We start from the raw sequence: 22,259 nt of genomic DNA, 5'->3' as shown, positions 1-22,259 counted from the left end.
CCTAGAGCCCCCCCCAGCCCTAACCCAGGAGAGAACCCACGAGTCCTCCCCCCCCAGCCCCCTAGAGCCCCCCCCACCCCTAACCCGGGAGAGAACCCACGAGTCCTCCCCCCCAACCCCCTAAAGCCCCCCCCCTCCACCCTAACCCGGGAGAGAACCCAGGAGTCCTGCCCCCCCACAGCCCACTAGAGCCCCCCCACCCGTAACCTGGGAGAGAACCCACGAGTCCTCCCCCCACAACCCACTAGAGCCCCCCCCCCCCAACCCGGAAGAGAACCCAGGAGTCCTGCCCCCCCACAACCCACTAGAGCCCCCCCCAACCCGGGAGAGAACCCAGGAGTCCTGCCCCCCCACAACCCACTAGAGCCCCCCCCCCCAACCCGGGAGAGGACCCAGGAGTCCTGCCTGGCTCCCAACCCCCCAACCCACTAGAGCCCTCTGCCCCCTCTCCTCTCCCACCCTGGAGGTCTCTGAGCATTGGGCCGCCCCCTGCCCTTCCCAGTGTTTCGCTGCCACCAGCCACGCCCCACAGCATTTCCTGCGGGGGCTGGACCGGGCCAGACGGGGAGACGTGAGTCTGCCCAGCAAAGGGGGGTCTGGCAGGTCACAGGGCGAGCAACACCCCACCTCCCCAGAACTGCCGCTGCACCCTGCCTTGTGACCTCTATGACCTGCCACCCTACTGCCCTCTGCCCCCACAGGGCCCGAACTTGCCCCAGCTGGTCCCCTGGGCGGGACGGGGGGGTGCTGATCCATTTCCCCCTGGGCTTAGCCCCCCTAAGCCAAGCAGAGGATCACACCCCTACACACGAACTGCGGGGCCTACCACCCCCGCTGTCCCCAAAAGAGACGCTCACATGGGTACACACACATGCTCTGGCATGCTCGTGCGCACATCTGCACCCGCCACACAGCGCGTGTGTGCACAGTGCTGCATTCAGCAAGGGCACGCACACTCACTGCTGCATTCCGTGCACACACTCGCACATGCGTGCATGGCTGCATTCCATGCACTCACACACACACATACACTCCCAGCTGTGTTGAGTGCACACACTTACACGCGCACAAGCATTGCTGCATTCCGTGCATGCACACTCGCACTGCTGCGTTCTGTGCACTCCCACATGTACACTCACTGCTGCATTCTGTGCACACACTTGCACGCACACACACACGCGCGCACGGCTGCATTCCGTGTACAAGCACACACACACAGAGGCACTGCTGCATTCGGTGAACACACACACACGCCAACATTACTGCACACGCACGGCTGCATTCCGTGCGCACACACACACACACACACACACACACAGACTGCTGCACTGAGCGTGCGCGCTCACACACACACGCGCACACGCAGACATGTGCTCTCAGAAGCATGAATCAAAGGCGCGGCTGCTAAGAATAGCCCAGCACGGCTGGAGCACAGAGAAGGCCCCGGTGCAGGCGCCTGCCAAGGACACAGAGCACCTGGGGGGGGGGGGAGAGATGGGACACAGCCTGCCCACACGTGGGGAAACACGGACCAAAGTGTCCCGGGTTGGGGGGGTTGGTACCGAATGGAGCCCAGCTTGCCTCCAGCAGAAATAGATCTGTCAGATACTACAGGAGTCAGGGAAAGAGAGAGTGTAAGTGATGCAGACCGCCGGGGGGGGGGGGGAGACATGGGGGTGGGGATAGATAGATAGATAGATAGATAGATAGATAGATAGATAGATAGATAGATAGATAGATAGATAGGGTGGGGAAAGAAAGAAAGAAAGAAAGAAAGAAAGAAAGAAAGAAAGAAAGAAAGAAAGAAAGAAAGAAAGAAAGAAAGAAAGAAAGAAAGTATCCCCCCCACCCCCCGCCCCAGTTTATGAAGGACGGGAATGGTTAACCCGAGAGTGAGGCTTACCAGTTCTGGATAACTGGTGGGGTCCAGAGTAGCTCCCCACCCGCCATGGTCAGAGGGCTGTGCCGGAGCAGCCCCTGTCTGTGGTTCCTCCCACCACCACCACAGCCCCCCTCTAATCGGTGAAAGGGGGATGAACATGGCGGGATGCCGAGCTATGTGTGGGGAGGGACATGCGGGGAGATGGCTGGCTGTATCAAGGGGCGCGGGGGCATGGATGGAAGGGTGGACAGATGGACGCCGGGGGATAGATGGGCGGGCAGGGAAGGGACTGTGGACAATTACACAGACTACAGAGCCAGGCTGAAGGGGGGGGGGTTACACCCCGGTTAAACGGGATTTTACACCCCGACCGTTCATACATCCCGGGATTGCATCCGTCCACCCTTTTCACCCCAGCACGACCCTGGGACTCCAAGTTCAGCATCTGGCTGGGCCCGTTTCTGCCGGCTGGGGCTTTCCGGGACAGTCCTGGGCCCGCCGGCTCTGCTCCCGGCAGCGTGTCCGTGCATTTGCCTGAGAACGGGCCCAGCGGCCTCCCGGCCTCGCTCGCCACCCGGCCGACCTTTCTCCCGGCTCCCGATTTGGACTCAGGGGCTGACTTGTCAGTCGCCAGACAGAGGGGTGCGTGTGCAGCTGGACAGTCAGAAGCAGGGTGTGAAGTGGGATGGTGGGAGGAAGGGGGATGAAAATGGCGGGATGGCGGGGAGGGACATGCAGGGAGACGGCTGGCTGGCTAGAAGGGTGCGGGGGCATAGATGGAAGGGTGGACAGACAGACACCAGGGGATGGATGGGCGGACGGGTGGGCAGGGAAGGGACTGTGCAGAATTACACAGAACACTGAGTCAGCCTGGGAATCTTAGATAGGGGACACACTGAGCCAGCCCGGGAATGTAGATGGGGACACACAGACCCAGGCAGGGGGTGTATATGGGGACATACAGAGCCAGGCTGAGAGTCTATATGGGGACATACAAAGCCAAGCTAGGGGTCTATATGGGGACACACAGAATCAGGCTGGGGGTGTATATAGGGGACACGCAGAGACAGTCTGGGCTTCAAAGGGGGGACACAGTGAGCAAGGCTGCTGTGACAGGAGAATTTTCTGTGCTTTTGCTACACCTGCCTCAGTTTCCCTCTGTCTTTGCCTTGCTTCCCAGTGGGCCCCCTGGGGATGGGCAGGAGACAGGAGTGATGCCCGCGGGGGGTGGGGTGGGGGAGCCGCCAGAGGCCTGGCTTGTGCGCAAGACGACAGCTCTCACGTGTGGGGCGGAGGGAGAGCCAGAACGGGAGTCCAGGGCCGCTTGGCCGGCGGCAGCGCTGGCTGGCCAGGAGGGACAGCGGCTTTCCCCGGCCGTCTCTGTGCCAAGCTACGGGCTGCCCCTGCCTGACACGGGCAAACCCCAGCGGGGCCTGGAGCCCAGAGGCCGTCTGGGGGCAGAAGAGGAAGCGGGGGAGGGGGTCTCACCGACAGGTTGCCCACGTGCCCATGGGGCCCATGGAGCCAGCGGGGGCAGGGGGTCTGTATATGGGACACAGAGCCAGGCTGGGGGGGGTCTCTGAACAGGGTACATGGTTGCAGGCAGACGGGGGTGTATATAGAGCACTGGGGGGGTCTGTTCCTGGGACTCACAAGCTGTCCCGGCTGCCTTTATTCCCCCTTCCTAAATGTCACCTCCCGGATCTGAAATGAAGCCAAAGGACGCCCCCCCCCCCAGCCTCGCGTGTCTCTCACACACGCGCCTCCACCCGGCCCCACGTGCCCAGCTTTGCACGGACGCCAGGCCCGTGGCGGCCCCGGGACACCTTCCCAGCCACACCCAGGCACCAGCGCCGGCCACGAGGCCCAGCGAGCCACGCCCGTGCGTGGCACCGACCCATGGCCATGCGGAGACAGCTCCCCGTTTGCCCTGCCCCGGCAGCAGAGTCGTGCGTGCACGCAGACGCGTCCCCCGACATTACGCCCGTGCGTGTGCATGGAGCTTCACCTGTGGGCACATGCCTGGGCACACCCCTAAAGCCAGAGAGACAGGTGGTGTACAAAGAGGCACGCGCTTCCACAAAGGTGGGGACAGCAATACACCGGGCTGCACACACTCAGAGGTCAGCGTGCACTCTGAGATAATCATAGTGAGAGAATGTATGCACACACCCAGAGAACACACACACATGCACAGGCATGCACACACACACAATTAGTGTGTGCACACACCAAGAGAGAATACACACATGGATATTGTATGCACACAGCCAGAAAGAGAACACACACATGCACAGGCATGCACACCCACGGATAATGTGTGCACACACCCAGAGATATGCACATATGTGCATACACACACTCACACAAAGAGCCATGCACACATGTGGATAACACGCACACTCAGAGAGCACACACACACAGGGATGCACACACAGATATTGTGTGCACACACCCAGAAAGAACACACACACACACACATGCACAGGCATGCACGCTCCCACAGATAGTGTGTGCACACACCAAGAAAGAATACACACAGGGATATTGTATCCACACAGCGAGAATGAGAACACACACATGCACGGGCATGCACATCCATGGATAATGTGTGCACACACCCAGAGAAATGCACATATGTGCATGCACACACTCACACAAAGAGCCATGCACACATGTGGATAACACACACACCCAGAGAGAACACACACAGAAATAAGTTGCGCTTGGCATGCACGCCCAGAGATATGCACATATGTTCATTGCCACACACAGACAGACGCTGAGTTTACACCCCCCCCAGAGACAGCCGCATCCCCGCACACACATCACGAATGCCCACACAGCCAGAAATATGCACACACGCACTCCCAGCGATAACGCCCTGCACGCACACACCGAGAGAGATCCCCATGGCTGCCTGCACACATACACCCGAGCTCTCCCTCTCACACATCTATGCATGCGTGTGCCCCCCCGCCACACACACACACACACACACACACGCCTGCTGCACATGTGCACCTGCTGTTCCCAGACAGCCTCCCGCATGGTTCTCATTCATCCCCCCGCCACCGCATGGTGCTGCTCCCCGCCCCCCTCCACCTGTCTCATCCCCCCCCCACCGCCCCCAAGCAGGGAAGCTGGAACAGTTTCTGGCGGGGGGTGCTGCAAAGCCCTAGAACAATCAGGGCTTCTGGGTGTCCCCCAGAAACAGCCCTCTGAGCCACAACCCAGGGGCCAGGAGAGACGGGGGGCGGGGGAGACCCCAGGGCAACCGGGGCAGGGACTCCCCACTCCCTCCCCGGGGTACCCCAGACAAAGGCAGCTGATCCCCTCGCTCCCCAAGGCTCCTGAAAGTCATCACCAAGGCCAGGCACACTCCCCTCCCCCGACAGGACCCCAGCCAGACCCTCCCCCCACGGCAGCCCCCCCTCCATTCAGCCCCCCAAGGATACTAGCCGGCCCTTCCCCCAACGGAGACACCAGCCATCCAGACCCATCCCGCCCAGGGACGCCACCCCCTCACTCTTCCCTTCACAGGAACCCTGACCAGCCCCCCCCCCACCATTCCCGTGTGGGGACCCCGGCCAGCCAACCCCCTGTGCCCCTCCCCCCCACAGCCATCCTGTCTGCAGCCCCACATAGACCCCAACAATGCACACCCTTCCCCCGCAAAGTCCCCATTCATCCAACACCCCCTCACAAAGGGACCCCAGGCCAGCCACCTCCCCTCCCCCAGACGGGACCCCCCAGCCCAGTAAGTCCCCTGCCCGTCGCCCTCCCCTGACCCCCAGCCAGCCCCACTCCCCACACAGAGACCCCCCCCGATCGCCCAACCCCCCCGCCTCTCCCCACACAGGGACCCCCGATCGCCCAGCCCTCCCCACACAGAGACCCCCCCGATCGCCCAGCTCCCCGCCCCGCCCCACACAGAGACCCCCGCCCCGTGGGCTGCCTGCCCCTTACCTGCCGATGGCTGGGGGGGGGCTGGGGCGCGCTCAGTAGGTCTGCCCTGTGGGGGGGACCATGGTGGCGGCCCCCCCCCGCTCTGCCCCCCCCGGGCGATGGGCGGGTGTCTCAGCCCCACGCGCGGCGCGGTCCCGGCCCCTTCCCCATCCCCATCCGCGGGCGGCTGCTCCGCTCCCCGGGATGCGCGCTCGCCCGGCTCCCGCCCCCCGGGCTTGGATGATGCTCATCTGCCCGCCCCCCGGTACCGCCCACCAGGTGCCAGCCCCCCCGTAACCAGCCCCACCCGGTACCAGCCCCCCCCCCACGGTACCAGCCCCCCCCCAACCAGCCCCTCCCGGTACTAGCCCCGCCCGGTACCAGCCCCCTCCCCACGGTACCAGCCCCCCCAACCAGCCCCTCCCGGTACTAGCCCCGCCCGGTACCAGCCCCCCCCCCACGGTACCAGCCCCCCCAACCAGCCCCTCCCGGTACTAGCCCCGCCCGGTACCAGCCCCCCCCCACGGTACCAGCCCCCCCAACCAGCCCCTCCCGGTACTAGCCCCGCCCGGTACCAGCCCCCCCCCCACGGTACCAGCCCCCCCAACCAGCCCCTCCCGGTACTAGCCCCGCCCGGTACCAGCCCCCCCCCACGGTACCAGCCCCCCCCCCAACCAGCCCCTCCCGGTACTAGCCCCGCCCGGTACCAGCCCCCCCATATTAACCCGCCCCGTAACCAGCCCCACCCGGTACTAGCCCCGCCCCCCGGTACCAGCCCCCGCGGTACCAGCTCTCCCAGTACCAGCGCCCCCCCCCCCCCCCCCAGTACTAGTCTCACCCGGTACCACCCACCCGATACTAGCTCCCCCCACGGTACCCCCCCCCCCCCGCCGCTGTGCAGGAACGCGCGGCTCCGTTCCCCCCCCCCCCCCCCAGCCCCGGTACCACCCGTCCGGCACCGCCCACTCCCACCCACCCCGCTGCTGCTGGGCCGGAACGCACGGGGTCCTCCCCCCCCTCCCCCCCGTTCACCCCTCCCCACCACCCCTCCCCACCAGCCGCTCCCCCCCCCCCCCTCCGCTGCTGGGCGGGAACGCAAGGGGTCCTCCCAGCCCCCATTCATAACCCCCCAGACACTCCCCCCCCCCCCCGCCCGCTGCTGTTCAGGAATGCACAGGTCCGCCCCCCCCCTTCAAAGCCAGCTCCGCCCCCCTCCACTCCTGTACCACCCACAATCCACCGGGCTGCAGTCCTCCCCCCCCCCCCATGCCACCCTCTCTCCTTCTGCTCTTCAGGAATCTACCCTCCCCCTCAGACCCAGCTCCCCCCCCCCCCCCCCCCGTACCAGCCCCCCCACCTAGTATCATCCCCACCAGCCCCCGGTAAATCCCCCTCCGTACAGCGATGCATGGGCCTGCCCTGTTCCATTCATAGCCAGCCCCCCCCAGTCGCCCGGTCCTAGCCCATCCTCCCCCCACTATTGCTGCTATTCAGGAATGGGGGGGCATCCCCTCCTGGATTCTCCTGCAGCATTCCAGCCAACCTCCCTCTCCCTCCCCCCCCCCCATTCCTACGCCATCCTCCCACCCCGAATCAGTGTGATATGCACAGGACATGCACACAGAGATCCAGAGCACCCCACACCAAATGCAGGACACACCATGGGACAAACATGGGACACGCAGACATACGTGCAGAAAATGCTATGTGATACACAGTGGGACATGCAAAGGACATGCAAACACAGAGCCAGGGCACCCTGTGCGACAAACATGGGCCATGCAAACATACATGCAGGGCATGCCCTGTGACATACACAGGACACGCAAACACAGATCTAGGGCACGCCATGTGACATGCATGCAACACGCAACACAAGTACAGGGCACACCGTGGGGCATGCACAGGACATGCAAACACAGATCCAGGGCATGTCGGGTGACATGCACAGGACACACCAACTCAGATCCAGGGCATCCCATATGACATGCCTCGGACACGGAAATACACACAGACACAGGGTGCTCACCAGAACACACAACCACAGACACGGAGTCCGCAGCTTGACATGTGTGGGCCTCGCCAGTACCCACACATAACGGGTACTTGCCAGGACACACGCACACCCACGGATACAGGCTCTGACACGCACTTACATGCGAGAAACATACAGGAGCCAGGACACGCGCGGGTTAGGCAAACACGCCCATGGACACAGGCAGATGCTTTGGCATGTTTCGGACGTGCCCACGGATGTGGAGCACAGGCTCCCATGGGGCTAGGAGAGGCAGAGACAGCCACACCCACAGTGCGGCGGCGGGGGCCTTGGGTCACCCCCGCCCCCTCCAGCAGCACCCAGGCCTGCCAACCTCAGCCCCACACATCTGGTTTGGATCAGCTGCCTCTTGGCCGGTCTCCCAGCCCTTCCAGCCATCCCGCCAGCCCCAGCGCTTGGTCGCGCCACCCGGGCCAGAGGAAACCGTGTGTCTGGAAGGCCAGGGAAGCGGAGCAGGCATGGCCGTGGGGTGCGGGGTGCTGCTGCTACTGGGGGCGCTGCTGGGGGCCAGTCGGGGGCAGGAGCTGAGCTCGGAGGAGGAGAGACAGGCCTTGATGCTGAAGGTAAGGGAGGGTCCCCGGGTTCCCCCAATATCCATTGGATCCCTCAGTCCGCCATGCCTGTGTCCCAGCCCCTCCTTGGGGGCTCTCCCCTGGGCCCCCACAGCTCAGGGGCCCTCCCACTCCCTGCCCCACAACTCCCGTCACCCTGGTTCAGGGTCCCATCCTCCCCAGTCCAATCCTTAGAGGTTCCCCTCCCCCCACGCCCTCCCATTCCTAGGGGTCCCCCCCTCCCCAGTCTCTCCCCTCACTCCCAGGATCCCCACCCCTCCCCTTCTCAGGGCTGGGACTCAGAGCTGTACGCTGCTGCCTTATATAAGCGCCTCACCCGGCCTGACGTGCCCTTCCCAGAGCCCAGGCAGCTCCGTCACTGCAGTGGGGCAGGGTGGGGGAGGCTCCGATATGAAGGTCACAGAGCCAGGAAGAGAACCCAGGAGAACCTGCCTCCCCCTCCTTCCCCCCGCTTCTTCCACTCTAATCCTCTTGGGGCGGGGGGGGGGGGGCACAGATTGAGTCTCAGACAGCAGCACAAAGGGGTGTCCACCCACATACACACACATTCTGTGGGGCAGTCATGGGGCAGGCCAAGGGAGGGCAGAGTCTGGAACATGGGAAGCGGAGGTGGGGAACATGGGGGGCAGGAGGGAAGCTGGTGGGGGATGTGGGAGCAGGGCCGGGGGAGGCTGGGGGGGAATGGGGGAGCAGGGCTGGGGGGGGATGGGAGGGATGGGGGGAAAACCCCATGGCAAGGCCGGTCACTCCACCCCTCTGTCCCTCCAGCACCTGCAGGAAGTGCTGCAGCTGCCGGACGTGGAGGGCGAGGGGCCCCCCGAGATGACGCTGACGGAGCTGGCCCCCGAGGGGGGCACGGGACAGGAGGAGGAGGAGGAGGATGGGGAAGGGGCACCGGTCAAGGGGGACGTGAATCCCAGTGGCCCGGCCCCAACCACACTGGCCCCTCAACCCGAGGAGGACGGATTCACCTACGTGTGTGAGTTTGAGGGGGGCCCTGCCCCAGGCCCTGCTCCCCTGCTCCCAATTAGGGTCTCCCCGGCTCCCACCTGTGGGTCAGGGGGTCCAAGAGGGAGGGGGAGAACGTGTGGGCATGGGAGGGATGGGGAGACCGAAGGGTAGCATCGGCACATAGGGCATATGGGGGTCAGGGCCCCAAGGGGGAGGGTCGGCATGGGGGGGAAGGGGCGGGGCGGCAGGGGGCGGCGGGGGAGGGGAAGGGGACTGCCCCCCGACGCTCTCCCCTCCCCCGCAGTCTCGCGGCTGGACAGCCTGGACGCGGCCGTGCACCGGCTCAACGTGCAGTTCCACGCCATGGACCTGCGCGTGGCCCAGTTCTCCCAGGGCCTGGCCGAGCTGCGGGGGCGCCTGGCCGAGACCCAGGAGGCGCTGAGCGCCCTCGTCCAGACCAGCACCCGCAACCGGCACGACATCGGCAAGATCGACGGTGAGCGCCCGGGCCGGGAACGCCCCCACCCTGGGGCAAAGGGGGCAAAGCTCAGAGCGGGGACCAGGCCCAGGTCAAAGGGGAAAGGTCAGAGGAACCTGCCGTTTCCAGAGGGCAAAGGTCGGACGTCTGAGCCTCTCGGGGTCAGAGGCGAAAGGTTAATGGGGGCTAACCCCGCTCTAGGTCAGAGGTCACGAGAGAGGGCACCCAGCTGTAGACGGAAAATGAGTCAAGGGGGGGGGGCAGCAGCCCACCCTGGGTCAGAGGCCAAAGGTCATCAGGGCGAACAGGCCCAAGGTCAAAGGGCAGCGGGTCAGGGTGCAAAGGTCACAACGGGGGGCAGAGGTGAAAGGTCACTGTCCGGGAGGGCAGAGGTCACAGGCCACGCTCCCCGCTCTCGCCAGGCTGCCTGCGGGGCCGGCGGATCCACGCCAAATGCTTCCTGATCTTCCGGGAGTTCGAGGGCTACGAGGCGGCGCAGGGGCTGTGCCAGCACCGGGGCGGGAGCCTGGCCATGCCGGCCGACGAGGCCGAGCTGGCCGCCCTGCGCCGCTACCTGCACCAGGCCTTCCAGCCCTTCAACTGGCCGGCCTGGGTGGGGATCCACGACCGGCGGGCCGAGGGGCTGTGGCTGTACGAGAACGGGCAGCGCGTCTCCTTCTTCGACTGGTACCGGGACCCGCTGGTGAGCCAGCCCAACGGGGGCGCCCTGGAGAACTGCGTCTCCCTGTCCTCCGACGACGGGAAGTGGTGGGACAACGCCTGCAGCCGGCGCATGTACTACGTCTGCGAGTTCCGGCTCTAGGGCCCCCGGGGCTCCCCTCCGCTCCCATCCCGACAGCCCCCCCGGGGCTCCCCTCCGTTCCCATCCCGACAGCCCCCCCGGGGCTCCCCTCCGCTCCCTCCCCGACAGCCCCCCCGGGGCTCCCCTCCGTTCCCATCCCGACAGCCCCCCCGGGGCTCCCCTCCACTCCCTCCCCGACAGCCCCCCCTGGGGGCTCCCCTCCGTTCCCATCCCGACAGGCCCCCCGGGGCTCCCCTCCGCTCCCTCCCCGACAGCCCCCCCGGGGGAGGTCCCCTCCGCTCCCACCCCGACAGCCCCCCCGGGGGAGGTCCCCTCCGCTCCCACCCCGACAGCCCCCCCCTGCCCCCCCGGGCTCCCCTCCGCTCCCTCCCCGACAGCCCCCCCGGGGCTCCCCTCCCCGCCCCCCCCGGGAGCCCCCCAGCTCCCCTCCGTTCCCACCCCGACAGCCCCCCCCCCCCTCGGGAGGTAATGTCTGGGAAACGACTTCCCTGCCCCCCGCCCATCCAGCTTTCATGGGGGAGGCAGCTGGCTGCCTGCTAGAGCAAGGAAAGAGGTACTCCTTGCCCCTCCTCCCTACCCCCACCCCATCACAGGCTGCCAGGACTCCCCCCCCCCCTTGGGACAGTACCACAGGGCTGACCCACCCAGGGGGGTCAGAGGTCATCACCCCAATGTGCAGGGGGGCATACGCTCCAGTGCCTAGCCCCAGATACACACACTGGGATCATCCCCCCCACACACACACACACCCCCTCAGCCCCACCAGTCTGGAAGCCAATCCGCCTTTGCCCTCCGCTCCTCACAGGTCTCCAACCCCAGGGCAGTTTTCCTTCCCATCTCTCACCCTTAGTGGCCCCCGTCTAACCCCTCAATGTAGTCACCCCCCCAGGGCTGTGCCCCCCGAACTGTGCTGCCCTCGCTCCCCCCGCTCTGTCACACGCACAGGCGTCTCTGGTCAAATAGAAACTCCTTTATTCCTTTTTAATGTGGGGTTTTTTGGTTTCTTTTTTCTGCCCTGGCAGCCCAGTCTGCGGCTGGCGGGGGAGGGAGAAGGCGCCACGGGCTCCCCGGCCCCCCACTGCCCGGGCCAGGCCACACAAACCAGCTTATGCTGGCAGGAATATTGCAACCCTGACTCTGGGTGTGTGCAAGCTGGACATTCAGCTACATGTGTGTGTGTGTGGGGGGGGGCAGATCAAGAGCGGCTGGGGGGGGGGAAAGGGGGCTGAGTGAGGCAGAGGAGTAGGAGGAGGGAGGTTAGGGGGACTAGGGGGTGAGGACCAGGCTCAGAGACAGGGCTGGGGACAGCAGGGCAGGGGACCACGGGGATGGAAGGGAGGAAGGAGGCTGGGGGGCACAGGGGCTGGGGGAGGCACAGGGGGTGGGGAGAAGGGGCAGAAGGTTGGGAAGCTGGGGGGGGTCATTTTTTGGTTTGAAATTAGCTGCATGTGGGGGGCTGCTGCAGCTGGTGCATGGAGAGTCTGCCCCCCCAGCCTGTGGCCATAGGGGGCTGGTGGGGTGGGGCAGTGATGTGCAGTGACCATAGAGCAGGCACCAGGAGAGGGGGGCTCCAGAGGGAAGTGGAGAGGAACTGGCTCTGTCCTTGTGCTGTGACCCTCCCTCCAATCCCCTCCCAGCACCCATGGACTATTCCTTCCTCCCCCCTCCCAGCTAACATGGACTATTCCTTCCTCACCACCCCCATTCAGTTTACATGGATTATTCCTCCCTCCCCCTCCTACATGGATTCTCCCTCTTGTGCACTCCCCCCTATCCACACCACACATGAACTATTCCTCCCTCCCTGCCCTAGTGGACTTTTCCTCTCTCTCATTCCTCCCCCCCCCACCTCACATGGACTATTCCTCCCTGGCCCACTTCCTACTAGATATGGGCTATTTCTTCTCCCCTGCCTATTAATAAATTTGGATGATTCCTCTCTCGCCCCCCCCCTATTCCAGCACAGGTGGACCATCCCCTCCCTCCCAGGGGGCTAGCTGCTCCCCCCCCGACACTGGGCCTGGGGCAGCCCCCCCCAAGGAGGCTTGGAAGTGTTAAGATGGGACTTGTTTGGAGCAAGTAGGGTGAACCAAGAGGGGGATCTGTGGGGGGGAACCCAGAGGGGGATCTGTGGGGGGGGAGCCCTGCTGTCTTCACCCAAGTCCCCCCCCTCCCCGGGACAGGAGGCCCAGATGGGGTCCACCCAAGGAGAGGAGACAGCCGGGACTCCGCAAGTGCCCCTAGCCTCTAGGACAGGAGGCCCAGATCTGGGGGCTCCCTGCCCCCTTGCTGCCCTGCAAGATCAACGTGTGGACATGCTCTGGCGCCGGCCTGGTCGGCCCCCCCGAAGAGCCAGGCAGCGGGGGGGGGGGGGCGGGCGGGGGAACTCACCCAGCAGCTTGTGGGCTGCCCGGGCCAGCGCCGAGTATGGGGCATCTTGCCCCTTCCACCACAGCTGGAGCTCCTGGCACTGGGAGGCAGCCCCACCCACAGCGCAGGTCCCCCGCGGGTATTCAATGGCTGAGTCCTGTTGGGGCAGCCTGGGGGGCAGGGAGGGGCTACCCCAGGTAGGCAGCAGGACCCGTACGGCCTCCACAACGCCCCCCAGTGCCTGTCCACCCAGTGTCCCAGCTGTCTGGCAGGCAACAGCTCTGTGCGGCCCCATGGTGAAGGCCCCATTCTCCTCCACCTGCCCCCTCCTCCGCCGCCCTGCCCAGAGCCCCCGCCAGGCCCCCTCTGGCACAGGACAACTGCCCAACACCTGTGCGCAGGCATTGCCCACATAGTGCAGGGAGAGGGTGGGGCCAGAGGGTCAGGCTGAGGGCCCAGTGGGGCAGCCTGGGGGCCAGCTCTGCCCCCCTCACCTTGCCCTACAGGGGGCGCTCCCACAGCAGCATGGGGGCCCCCAGCAGCTGCCTTCACCCTCCACCGCTTCCAGCAGCATCAGGTCCCAGACCAGGAAGTCGGCCACAGCGTGGGTCTGGCCAGGGCAGCAGCGCCCCCTTTGGGGAGGGTCGGGCAGAACAGTCCGTGCCCCCACCAGCTGGCTGTACTGCCGGGGTGTGTAGACGAGGTGCAGGCTGGTGGTGTCGCTGCGGGAGGAGAGCTACACCCGGCACAGCTTGTCCAGGACACCTCTGGAAGCTGGAAAAAGTCCAGTAGCAGCTCTGGGCTCAGCCCAGCTCCGCCTCCACCAGTTTAGCCCCTCCCACAGTGCCAGCCCCGCCTCTACCCTGTTAGCCCCTCCCACACAATGCCAGTCCTGCCCCTGTACTGGGTTATTTCCTCCCCACCAAAACCAGCTACCTCGCTGCAGCCACCCCAACCCCAGGGTAGCCAGGGTCTCTTGCCGAGCCCCACCCTCACGGTGGCACCTTCTCCCCACACCAGCCCCACATTGTAACCCCGCCCCCTTGATACAAGCTCTGCCTCCAGAATGAGTCCCCCATACCAACCCCTGCCTTAGCCCCCTTGATCCCAGCCCTGCCCCCCGGGTGATCCCCACTGCCCTGACACAGCCTCCCACCCCCACCCACTCGGCCCTTGGGGATTCTGAGCCCAGACAGCCATATTGATTGGGAATGCCGGTTCCGCTGACAGCCCGGACCAGCCAATCAGCGCAGCCCCTGCTGCCAATTGGCAGCTGCTGGCAGCTCCATCCACCAATGGGAGCATGCCCCTTGGAGGAGGCGAGGCTCTGACACCTACCAGCCAATGGGAGCGCAGGACAGCAGAAAGGCCGCCTGGGGGGGGTGGAGCAAGACAGCGGGGAGTCCCGCAAGAAGGCAGGGCTCAGCTAGGGGGGTGTGAACGGGCAGCACCCACAGCCAATGGGAGTGCAGGAAATGGGACAGCCTGCACCAACCACCAGCGGGGAAGCAGGAAAGGAGAGGGGGGGACGGAAATGTGTATGGGTGGTAGGACCCACACAGAACCCAGGCGTCCAACTCCGCCCCCAGGGGCTGGGGTTCTAGAGCCGCGGTTCTGGAGCCCCGGCCCCGGGTTCCGGTTCTGTGCGGTTGCCGTTCCCGTAGTGCCAGGGCAGCCCCCCGCCCCCGCCACGCAGGGGAGCGGCTCGGCATGGGAGAGCCCCTCGGGGGACACAGCCAGCAGGTGGGTGCCGGGACGGGCGGGCGGGGGCCCAGCGCCCATGGGGGGAGCGTGCCATGCGCTCAGCCCAGCCCACCCCCACTCACCACAGGAGACGGGAGCAGGGCCTGGACAGTTTTTATTTACACAGCCCCCCCTCCGGGTCCAGCCCCGCGCCGACACCCAGAGCCAGGGCACAAACAGCTCAACAGGGGCACAGTCCCCCGCCACCGGCCCCGCAGCGCAGGGAGCGACCGTCACCTGCCCCCGGCCCCGCCCCCGTTGCCCCCACCCTGCCCTCCGGCGTCAGGCGCTCCGGACATCATGAGGAACAGCACCACGGGGATGATGTACATCCACTGTGGAGAGAAGGGAGGGGGGTTAGATGGGACCCCCCCCCCCATGGGAGCAGCCACCCAAGAGCCCTCCCCAAACCCACCGGCAGGATCAAGCACCCACACCCGGGGGGTGGGGAGAAAGCACCAGCGACTATCACTGCATCAGCCCTAGTGGGGGGGAGGGGGGGGGGTTCAGCCACCAGGGGAGGGGGATTGCGATTTTCCGAGGACCAGCAGGGAGTGAAGGCAAAGCAGTGACACTCCCCCCCCCAGCACGGACACCTCCGGGCACAGGCTGGTGTGTCGGGCTGAGCCCAGGGCAGGCTCCCTGCCAGCTGGGGGGCAGGTGGGGAGCGTGGGGGGGGGGGGGGATTTACTTGGCTGCTCAGGGCTGGCGTCCGGGCTCCTGCGGGACTTTCACAGAGCCGGTGGCCAGGAGCAGCGCGGCTCCTCCCAGAATTAAATGCCACTGTGGGGGGAAGAGCACAGGTCAGGGAGTGGGGGGGGGGGCAGGTGGGGACGCAGTGGCAAGGATCCCTCCCCCCCCCGTCAGGTTTGAGCAGCAGGCCCCCCAAGGCAGGAGAGGTTTGAAGGGGGGGTCCTGGGCAGCACTGGAGGCATGGCAGCCCAACGGGGGGGGAGGGGAAGACCCCAGGGTAATGCAGGGGGGTCCCAGGCAGCATGTGGGGGAGCAGATCTAGGGGGTGGCTTTGCTGCAGTGCTCAGGATGGGGGGGCAGTGGAAGGGGGCGGGGGGTGTCTCGGTGCAGTGCTGGGAGCCAAGGCAGTGTGGGTGGGGTGAGGGGGGGGGGGCGTCCTGGCTCTAGGAGGGGAGGCGGCGGGTGCAGGGCCCAGCACTCACGTATTTAGCGAAGAAGGATTTCTGCTCCTGCGGGTTCTTGGCTCTCTGCGCCTGCTCCAGCTCCAGGCGTTCGATGAACGCTGCAGTCTCAGGGCTGCGGGGGGGGATACCTGTCAGAAAACCTGCCCCCCCAACGCCTTCCAAAGACCCCCACGTGCGGCCGCCCAGGAGAGATTCGGGGGCTGCCCAGCTGATTAGCAGAACGCTCCCAGCCGGCACCTGTGTTTCCCCTGGCGGTGCGCATCCCCTCGTGCCTCGGCGCCCACACGGACGGAAACACAGGAGCACAAACGCTGCCCCTGCCCCGCCCGTTCCCAATGCCACCCCGCAGAGCCGCCGTCCCAGCCCAGCACCCCCCGCCCCCACTCACACGGCGGCCAGCACCGGCTGCTGCAGCACCACCGTGGTGTTGAAGGCCTCCAGGTCGACATCCTCCACCTCGGCGCCGTGGCAGGAGCCCGGCACGGTGACAATGGAGATGCCGATCAGGTTCCCCGCCCCGTCCGTGTGCACCGTCAGCCGGTCGGACAGGTGGGAATCCACCAGCGCGCACTGGGGGGGGGCAGAAGGAGGGGGTGAGCAGGGCACAGACCCACCCAGCACCCCGCGCCTTGGCCCTGCCCACCCCCAGCAGGCACATGGGGCAGGGAGCTGGGGCACAGACCTTCACCCCGACCCAGCAGACAGCGGGGGAGGGGGACTGGGACCCGCCTGCCGGAGAGACAGAGCCACAGGCCCCGGAGGGAGGGGCAGCACCGGGGTGCGCTGGGTCCATGCTCCAAGGTGGGGTGGGGGTGTCACAGCCAGGGAGGGGATCTCTGCACAGGACCCCGGGTTGGGGGGGGGCACTCACCGCTCGGACGAAGGAGCTGACATATTCTGCGCCGGCTTCCTCCACGGCCCCGAGCGGCCGGCGCGGGACCCGCACCCGGTACAGCCCATTCAGCGCCGCCACGTCCTGGTGTCGGGGGGGCATGGGGACAGGTGAGAGAGCTCCCCCTCCGCCCTATAGGCCGGGCTGCCAGCACCCCCATCCCCCACCGCCTCCAGCAACCTCACCCTGAGTTTGGTGCGCTCCTCCTCGCTCAGCTGCTTCTGGCTCAGCGCCAGGCTGGGCTCGGGCGCCAGGCTCCACACCAGTGTCCCTCGCTTCCGGAAGCGGATGCTGTCGTCTGGGGAGAGATCGGGGGGGAGGAGCCTTAGGACAGGGTGGAGAAACCCCTCCCCCAAAGACATCAAAGCTTCGAAAGGATGGCGCCAAACCGAGGGATCGGGCAACACAACGGCAAACGCCACGTACTGCTGGTAACTGCACAGTCACGCACACGGGAGAAAAGGGTCCCACCGATACACACAGCAATTCCTCACTGAGCACGGGGACACGTTTCAGAAAACCATCGAGCTACGCGGGCTCAATTTTCCCATTGAAAAGAATGGAAAAGGTGGGGGTTGCATTTTAAGCGCACATGCGCTCGCGGCTCCAGCCTGTTAGCAGCTGGGACGGGCACATAAGGGTGGGGGAGAAAGGGCAGTGGGCTCTGGCAGGGAGGGGAGGGGTTTGGCTCTGGAGAAGGGAAGGGAAGGACAGGGGAGGGGGCTTGCAGCCGGCGGGTGGGTTTCCCCAGCTGGCCGGTCGCCAGCAGCCGTGCAGGGCTTCCCCTGCCTCCTTACAAAGCGGTGGAGGTTCGCCGCTCGCCGCGCCGTTCCCCGGCGACCCCCTCTGGCCGGATGCCTTGCGTCGGGCGAGGAGGGGTCGCCAGGGAACGGGGCGGCGAACCTCCTCCGCTTTGTAAGGAGGCAGGGGAAACCTCGCGCAGCTGCCTGCGACCGGCCAGCTGGGGAAACCCACCCGCCGGCTGTAAACGGGGGGCGGAGGAGAGGGAGCGAAGCACCCAGCCAGACGGGGTCGCTCGGGAACAGGGAGGCGAGCGGCGAACCTCTGCCACTTTGCAGGGAGGCAGGGGAAGCCCCGCGCAGCTGCCAGCAGGAGAAATCACGTTATTGCGGGGACGGGTCACGTTGTTCGAAAAATGTTCCCTAAAAAAAAATCGTGCTATCACGAAAACGTGTTAAGCGGACACGGGTTAAACGAGGAATTACTGTATGATGGGGACTAATTCAGCTACAACTACTCCAGAGGGAAATCTCGGAGTCCTTGTGGAGAGTTCTCGGAAAACACCCACTCAGTGCGCTAGAGAATAAGACGGAGAATATCTTACGGCCTCTACATAAATCCACGGGGCACCCACATCTGGAATACTGCCTCGCGATGTGGTCGCCTCAGCGCAAAAAAGATCTCTTGGCATTGGAAAAAGTTCAGAAAAGGACAACAAAAGTGATGTGGCATTTGGAACGGGTAGGGATCAAACACACTGGGACTTCTCCGCTCAGAAATGAGCAGACTAAGGAGGGGGATCGGATCAAGGCCCAGAAAGTCACAGCGGTGTGGAAAAAGTGAATAAGGAAACGTTATTGACTTGATCCCGTCACATAAGAACTAGGGGTCACCAACTGACATCGATAGGCAGCAGGTTGAAAACAAACCAAAGGATGTTTTTCTTCGCCCAGCGCACAGCCAACCTGTGGAACTCCTCGCCAGAGGATGTGGTGAAGGCCAGGACTTTAAAAGGGTTCAAGAAAGAGCTAGATAAATTCAATGCTAGGTCCACCAATGGCGATTAGCCAGGCTGGGCAGGGAGGGTGTCCCTAGCCTCTGTCAGAGGCTGGGATGGGCGACAGGGGAGGGATCACGTGAGGATTCCCTGTTCTAGTCCCTTCCTCCGGAGCACCTGGCATGGGCCACCGTGGGCAGCCAGGACGCTGGGCTGGACGGCCCTTTGGTCTGACCCGGTCTGATGTTCTGTTCTCCCCACCAGAACAGCTCAGGCGCGGGAACTAGGGGAGTCAGGGCTTCACTGGTTACTCACCCAGCCCCACGCAAGCGGTAAATCAGTTGAACAGGATTTCACAGCCCTACCTAGCAGGGACCTCCCCTCCACACCCAACCCCCCCAACGTGGGACACACACGAACATGCACACGCACATGCACGCGCACGCACGCTGCTCACTCACCCGGCTCAAAGGCATGCTCCAGCGGCAGCGAGAGGACACAAGTCTCGGAGTCCCGGCCCTCACCTGGCTGAGGGCAAGAGAGGACACGGATCAGCAAACCCACTGCCCCGGCCCCAGGCACTAACCGCTAGGCCCCGCTCCCCTGGCGGGGAGAGAACTCATGAATATGCAGTGTATGCTAATTAGCTGCCTCTGCAGGCTTAGCTCTTCCCCTTTGGCCTCGGATTGGCTTCCTGTCACTCTGGCTACCTACATATTGATGAGCTGCGCGGGAATACTAATGAGCTGGCTTATGAATATTGATGAGCGAGTCGGGCTGATCACAGAGGGCCAGGCCCTGCCGCCGGCGGGGGGAGGCGTAACTGGGCCTCCTGCATATTAATACAGAATCATGAATATTAATGACCACAGGCGCATACGCAGCGAGCGCGAGACCCCGCCCCCTCATGAATATTAACGAGCCGCGCGTTGCTCTAACCCCGTCTCTCCGGGACAGTGGGGTCGCTTCGCCTGCTCCGCACGGAAACCCCGCCCCCTCATGAATATTAACGAGGGGTGACGAATACTAATGAGACGCCCGCCTATCCTCACGTGCATTGAGCCCCGTCCCATTGACCCGACCCCCCCCCTCATGAATATTAACAAGACTCATGAATATTGATGAGGCCGCACTCACCCTGGGGCCCCCGCCCCGGCAGGTCCCGGCCCGGCAGCGACCGGGCAGCAGCAGCAGCAGCAGCAGCGCCACGAACCAGCCGGGCAGCGCCGCCATGGCCGCGCGGTGCAGGCCGGGATAGGGGCGGAGCCCAGCGCCTGCCCCGCCTTCTCCCCTCCGTCATCTTGGAACCCGCCCCGCCCCTTCCGCCCCCAGACTCCGCCCCTTCGATCCCAGGCCCCGCCCCTTCCCGGCCTCGGAGCTCGCCCCGCCCCATTCGAAACCAGGCCCCGCCCCTTCCCGGCCTCGGAGCCCGCCCCGCCCCCTTCGAACCCAGGCCCCGCCCCTTCCCGGCCTCGGAGCCCGCCCCGCCCCCTTCGAACCCAGGCCCCGCCCCTTCCCGGCCTCGGAGCCCGCCCCGCCCCCTTCGAACCCAGGCCCCGCCCCTTCCCGGCCTCGGAGCCCGCCCCGCCCATTTCGAATCCAGGCCCCGCCCCTTCCCGGCCTCGGAGCCCGCCCCACCCCCTTCGAACCCAGGCCCCGCCCCTTCCCGGCCTCGGAGCTCGCCCCGCCCCCTTCGAACTCAGAACCCTGTCCTGCCGCGCAGGATTGGGCAACCAGTGGGGAAACTGAGTCACACAAGCCCATGACCTCCATGCCCCCGTGGGGCCGAGCTGGCTGCCAAGGGGGAAGGAACACGTGTGGGGGAGCGGGGGGGGCAAGGGGGCAGGCGTGGGGGGCGGGGGACAAGGGGGCAAGGGGGCAGGCGTGGGGGGCGGGGGGGGAGGGGGCAGGAAGGGGGCAGGCGTGGGGGGCGGGGGACAAGGGGGCAAGGGGGCAGGCGTGGGGGGCGGGGGACAAGGGGGCAAGGGGGCAGGCGTGGGGGAGCGGGGGGGGGCAAGGGGGCAGGCATGGGGGCGGGGGGGCAAGGGGGTAGGCGTGAAGGGGTGGGACGCTCCTGCCTGACACCCCCCCTCCTCCACAGGCTCCGGGCCACCGTGACCGGGACCCCCACTGCCCGCCCCATGCCCGGGCTGCAGCATGGGCCAGCTGCAGCGCTGCCTGGCCGGCGGGGAGTTCGGGTCACTGCGGGACTGCCCGCTCTTCGAGAGCGACTTCCTGCAGGTGAGGGGCCCAGCCCAGCCTAGCCCTGCCCCCCACCCAGCCCCCCACTCCCCTCCCTGCTCCTTGCCTTGCCCCCGGCCTGTTACCCCAAGTTCCTTCCCGCCCCTGGCTTCCGCCCCCAGCTCCTGGTTCCCAGATCCCAGCTGCACCCCTCAGCCCTGGGTTCTGTCCCCCCAAACCCTGACCCCTCCCCTCGGCCTTGCCCCCTGCCCCTCTCCGCCAGCTCCTGCCTCTCACCCCCCTTCAGCTCTCCCCGGCTCCCCGCAGGTGACCAAGAGCGGGGACGTGGCCAGCAGGGTGACTCTGGGCATCGCCGCCACCAGCCCCCACCTGGAGCTCCCCAACCTCCTGCTGCTGGCGCGGCCCGTCCTGGAGCCCGCGAGGGGGGCCTGCTGCTCCCGCTGCGCCCGGAGGCTGCCCCCGCGGGGGGAGGAGCTCGAGCTGTTTGGGTGAGTCCCCCAAACCCAGTGCCCCCCCATCCACCCTCCGGTGCCCCCCTCACAGCACTGCTCCCGTAGCCCCTAATTCCCACATTCTCCCCCTCCCAACCCCCGCAGATCCACCCCACGACCTGCCGCCCCCAGCACCCCCCCAATCCTACCCCCCTTGCTGGCCGGGACCAGCACCCCAGCGCCCCCCTCTCCCCGCAGGCTGCTGCCCCTGCACCTGGTGCGGCTCTCCATCCACGACGAACACCGGCACCGGCTCAAGGTGCGCCTGGCCTCCGGCCGCACCTTCTACCTGCAGCTCCTGGCGCCGCCCGGCCAGCTGGAGCGGGTCTTCGGCCAGTGGGTGCTGCTGCTGTACCTCCTGCGCTACGGCCGGGTGAGTCCCGGGCCAGCCCCTTCCCCCCAACCACTGGGCCCCGCTCCCCTCCCGGGGCCGGGCACAGAACCCAGGAGTCCTGGCTCCCAGCCCCCCAGGATCCTCCAGCCAGGTGTCTCCGCCTCCCTCCCTTTGTCTGCCCCCTTGGGGAGAGCTGTGCTACCTGCCCAGGCTGGGCCGAGGTGTCTGGGCCACATGTGGGGGAGTCTGTGGGAATCCCGCATCCCAGTACAGGGAACCCCGGGTCACAGAGCAGACAGCCCCCCCCAAACCCCCAGCCCCCAGAACCCTCCCAGAACCCAGGCATCCTGGCTGCTCTAACCACTAGACGCCACTCCCCTCTTAGGGCCAGGGATGCGCCCGGGCTGCCTGTGGTTTCACTTCTCTCTCTCTCTCTCTGCAGTGACATTCAAAACCCTTGGGGGGAAACGGGGGTGCAGGGCAGGCCCCCCCAGGAGACTGGGAGTGGGAGGAGCCTGGCGCCCCTCCCCTACGGGTGAACCCTGAAGATGCAGCAGCCCCAATAAAAGCCGAGGACCCCGCCAGAGAAACGCTGCCTCAGTCAGTGCTGTGTGTCCACCTC

At 65.9% G+C, this 22,259-nt stretch overlaps 4 protein-coding genes across 7 annotated transcripts in view; 2 read left to right on the top strand and 2 right to left on the bottom strand.

Moving 5' to 3' along the window:
- SHANK1 (SH3 and multiple ankyrin repeat domains 1) overlaps window positions 1-6,160 on the bottom strand; it is a 45,907-nt gene extending 39,747 nt beyond the window's left edge. Inside the window, exon 1 of one of the 2 annotated variants that reach the window (XR_012898868.2) lies at window positions 5,852-6,160. The gene's annotated coding sequence lies outside the window, so the exon portion shown is untranslated. The remainder of the gene's footprint in view (window positions 1-5,851) is intronic. The other variant, XM_075914878.2, reaches the window with a different exon arrangement.
- A 2,051-nt stretch (window positions 6,161-8,211) lies between these two features.
- Window positions 8,212-10,761, top strand: CLEC11A (C-type lectin domain containing 11A). Its single transcript, XM_075914914.2, has 4 exons — window positions 8,212-8,449; window positions 9,227-9,437; window positions 9,714-9,905; window positions 10,310-10,761. Exons 1-4 carry the CDS (start codon window positions 8,345-8,347, stop codon window positions 10,708-10,710), a joined length of 909 nt encoding a protein of 302 aa, XP_075771029.2. The 5' UTR covers window positions 8,212-8,344; the 3' UTR covers window positions 10,711-10,761.
- A 3,937-nt stretch (window positions 10,762-14,698) lies between these two features.
- On the top strand, window positions 14,699-22,227 carry GARIN5A (golgi associated RAB2 interactor 5A). 2 transcript variants are annotated; one of them, XM_075914978.2, is made up of 5 exons: window positions 14,699-14,823; window positions 20,712-20,851; window positions 21,119-21,300; window positions 21,502-21,676; window positions 22,080-22,227. In XM_075914978.2, exons 2-5 carry the CDS (start codon window positions 20,768-20,770, stop codon window positions 22,080-22,082), a joined length of 444 nt encoding a protein of 147 aa, XP_075771093.2. In that variant the 5' UTR covers window positions 14,699-14,823; window positions 20,712-20,767; the 3' UTR covers window positions 22,083-22,227. The 2 variants fall into 2 exon arrangements, with proteins under 2 accessions (XP_075771093.2, XP_089626290.1); XM_089770164.1 differs by lacking the exon at window positions 21,502-21,676.
- EMC10 (ER membrane protein complex subunit 10) lies at window positions 14,922-19,903 on the bottom strand. Of its 2 annotated transcripts, XM_075914977.2 has the most exons (8): window positions 19,748-19,903; window positions 19,072-19,138; window positions 17,058-17,170; window positions 16,852-16,956; window positions 16,369-16,550; window positions 15,999-16,092; window positions 15,515-15,606; window positions 14,922-15,158 (listed from the first exon to the last, which is right to left on the bottom strand). In XM_075914977.2, exons 1-7 carry the CDS (start codon window positions 19,841-19,843, stop codon window positions 15,523-15,525), a joined length of 741 nt encoding a protein of 246 aa, XP_075771092.2. In that variant the 5' UTR covers window positions 19,844-19,903; the 3' UTR covers window positions 14,922-15,158; window positions 15,515-15,522. The 2 variants fall into 2 exon arrangements, with proteins under 2 accessions (XP_075771092.2, XP_075771091.2); XM_075914976.2 differs by lacking the exon at window positions 15,515-15,606.
- Window positions 22,228-22,259: the final 32 nt, after the last annotated feature.

The sequence above is a fragment of the Pelodiscus sinensis genome, chromosome 18 (assembly GCF_052426305.1).
Source record: "Pelodiscus sinensis isolate ZL-2025 chromosome 18, ASM5242630v1, whole genome shotgun sequence".
NCBI classification, from domain to species: Eukaryota; Metazoa; Chordata; order Testudines; family Trionychidae; genus Pelodiscus; species Pelodiscus sinensis.
Note: the sequence above shows the minus strand (reverse complement) of the source record. Positions and strands in the feature narration are given on the sequence as shown.

What these genes read in the sequence shown, in the direction of transcription:
- CLEC11A (XM_075914914.2), top strand. Translation starts at nt 8,345, where the DNA reads ATGGCCGTGGGGTGCGGGGTGCTGCTGCTACTGGGGGCGCTGCTGGGG. An exon ending in GACAGGCCTTGATGCTGAAG is followed by an intron (nt 8,450 to 9,226) that starts GTAAGGGAGGGT and finishes CTGTCCCTCCAG; the next exon opens with CACCTGCAGGAAGTGCTGCA. An exon ending in GGACGGATTCACCTACGTGT is followed by an intron (nt 9,438 to 9,713) that starts GTGAGTTTGAGG and finishes CCTCCCCCGCAG; the next exon opens with TCTCGCGGCTGGACAGCCTG.
- EMC10 (XM_075914976.2), bottom strand. Translation starts at nt 19,843, where the DNA reads ATGGCGGCGCTGCCCGGCTGGTTCGTGGCGCTGCTGCTGCTGCTGCTG. An exon ending in GGAGCATGCCTTTGAGCCGG is followed by an intron (nt 17,171 to 19,071) that starts GTGAGTGAGCAG and finishes ATCTCTCCCCAG; the next exon opens with ACGACAGCATCCGCTTCCGG. An exon ending in AGGAGCGCACCAAACTCAGG is followed by an intron (nt 16,957 to 17,057) that starts GTGAGGTTGCTG and finishes CCCCGACACCAG; the next exon opens with GACGTGGCGGCGCTGAATGG.
- GARIN5A (XM_075914978.2), top strand. Translation starts at nt 20,768, where the DNA reads ATGGGCCAGCTGCAGCGCTGCCTGGCCGGCGGGGAGTTCGGGTCACTG. An exon ending in TCGAGAGCGACTTCCTGCAG is followed by an intron (nt 20,852 to 21,118) that starts GTGAGGGGCCCA and finishes GGCTCCCCGCAG; the next exon opens with GTGACCAAGAGCGGGGACGT. An exon ending in GAGGAGCTCGAGCTGTTTGG is followed by an intron (nt 21,301 to 21,501) that starts GTGAGTCCCCCA and finishes CTCTCCCCGCAG; the next exon opens with GCTGCTGCCCCTGCACCTGG.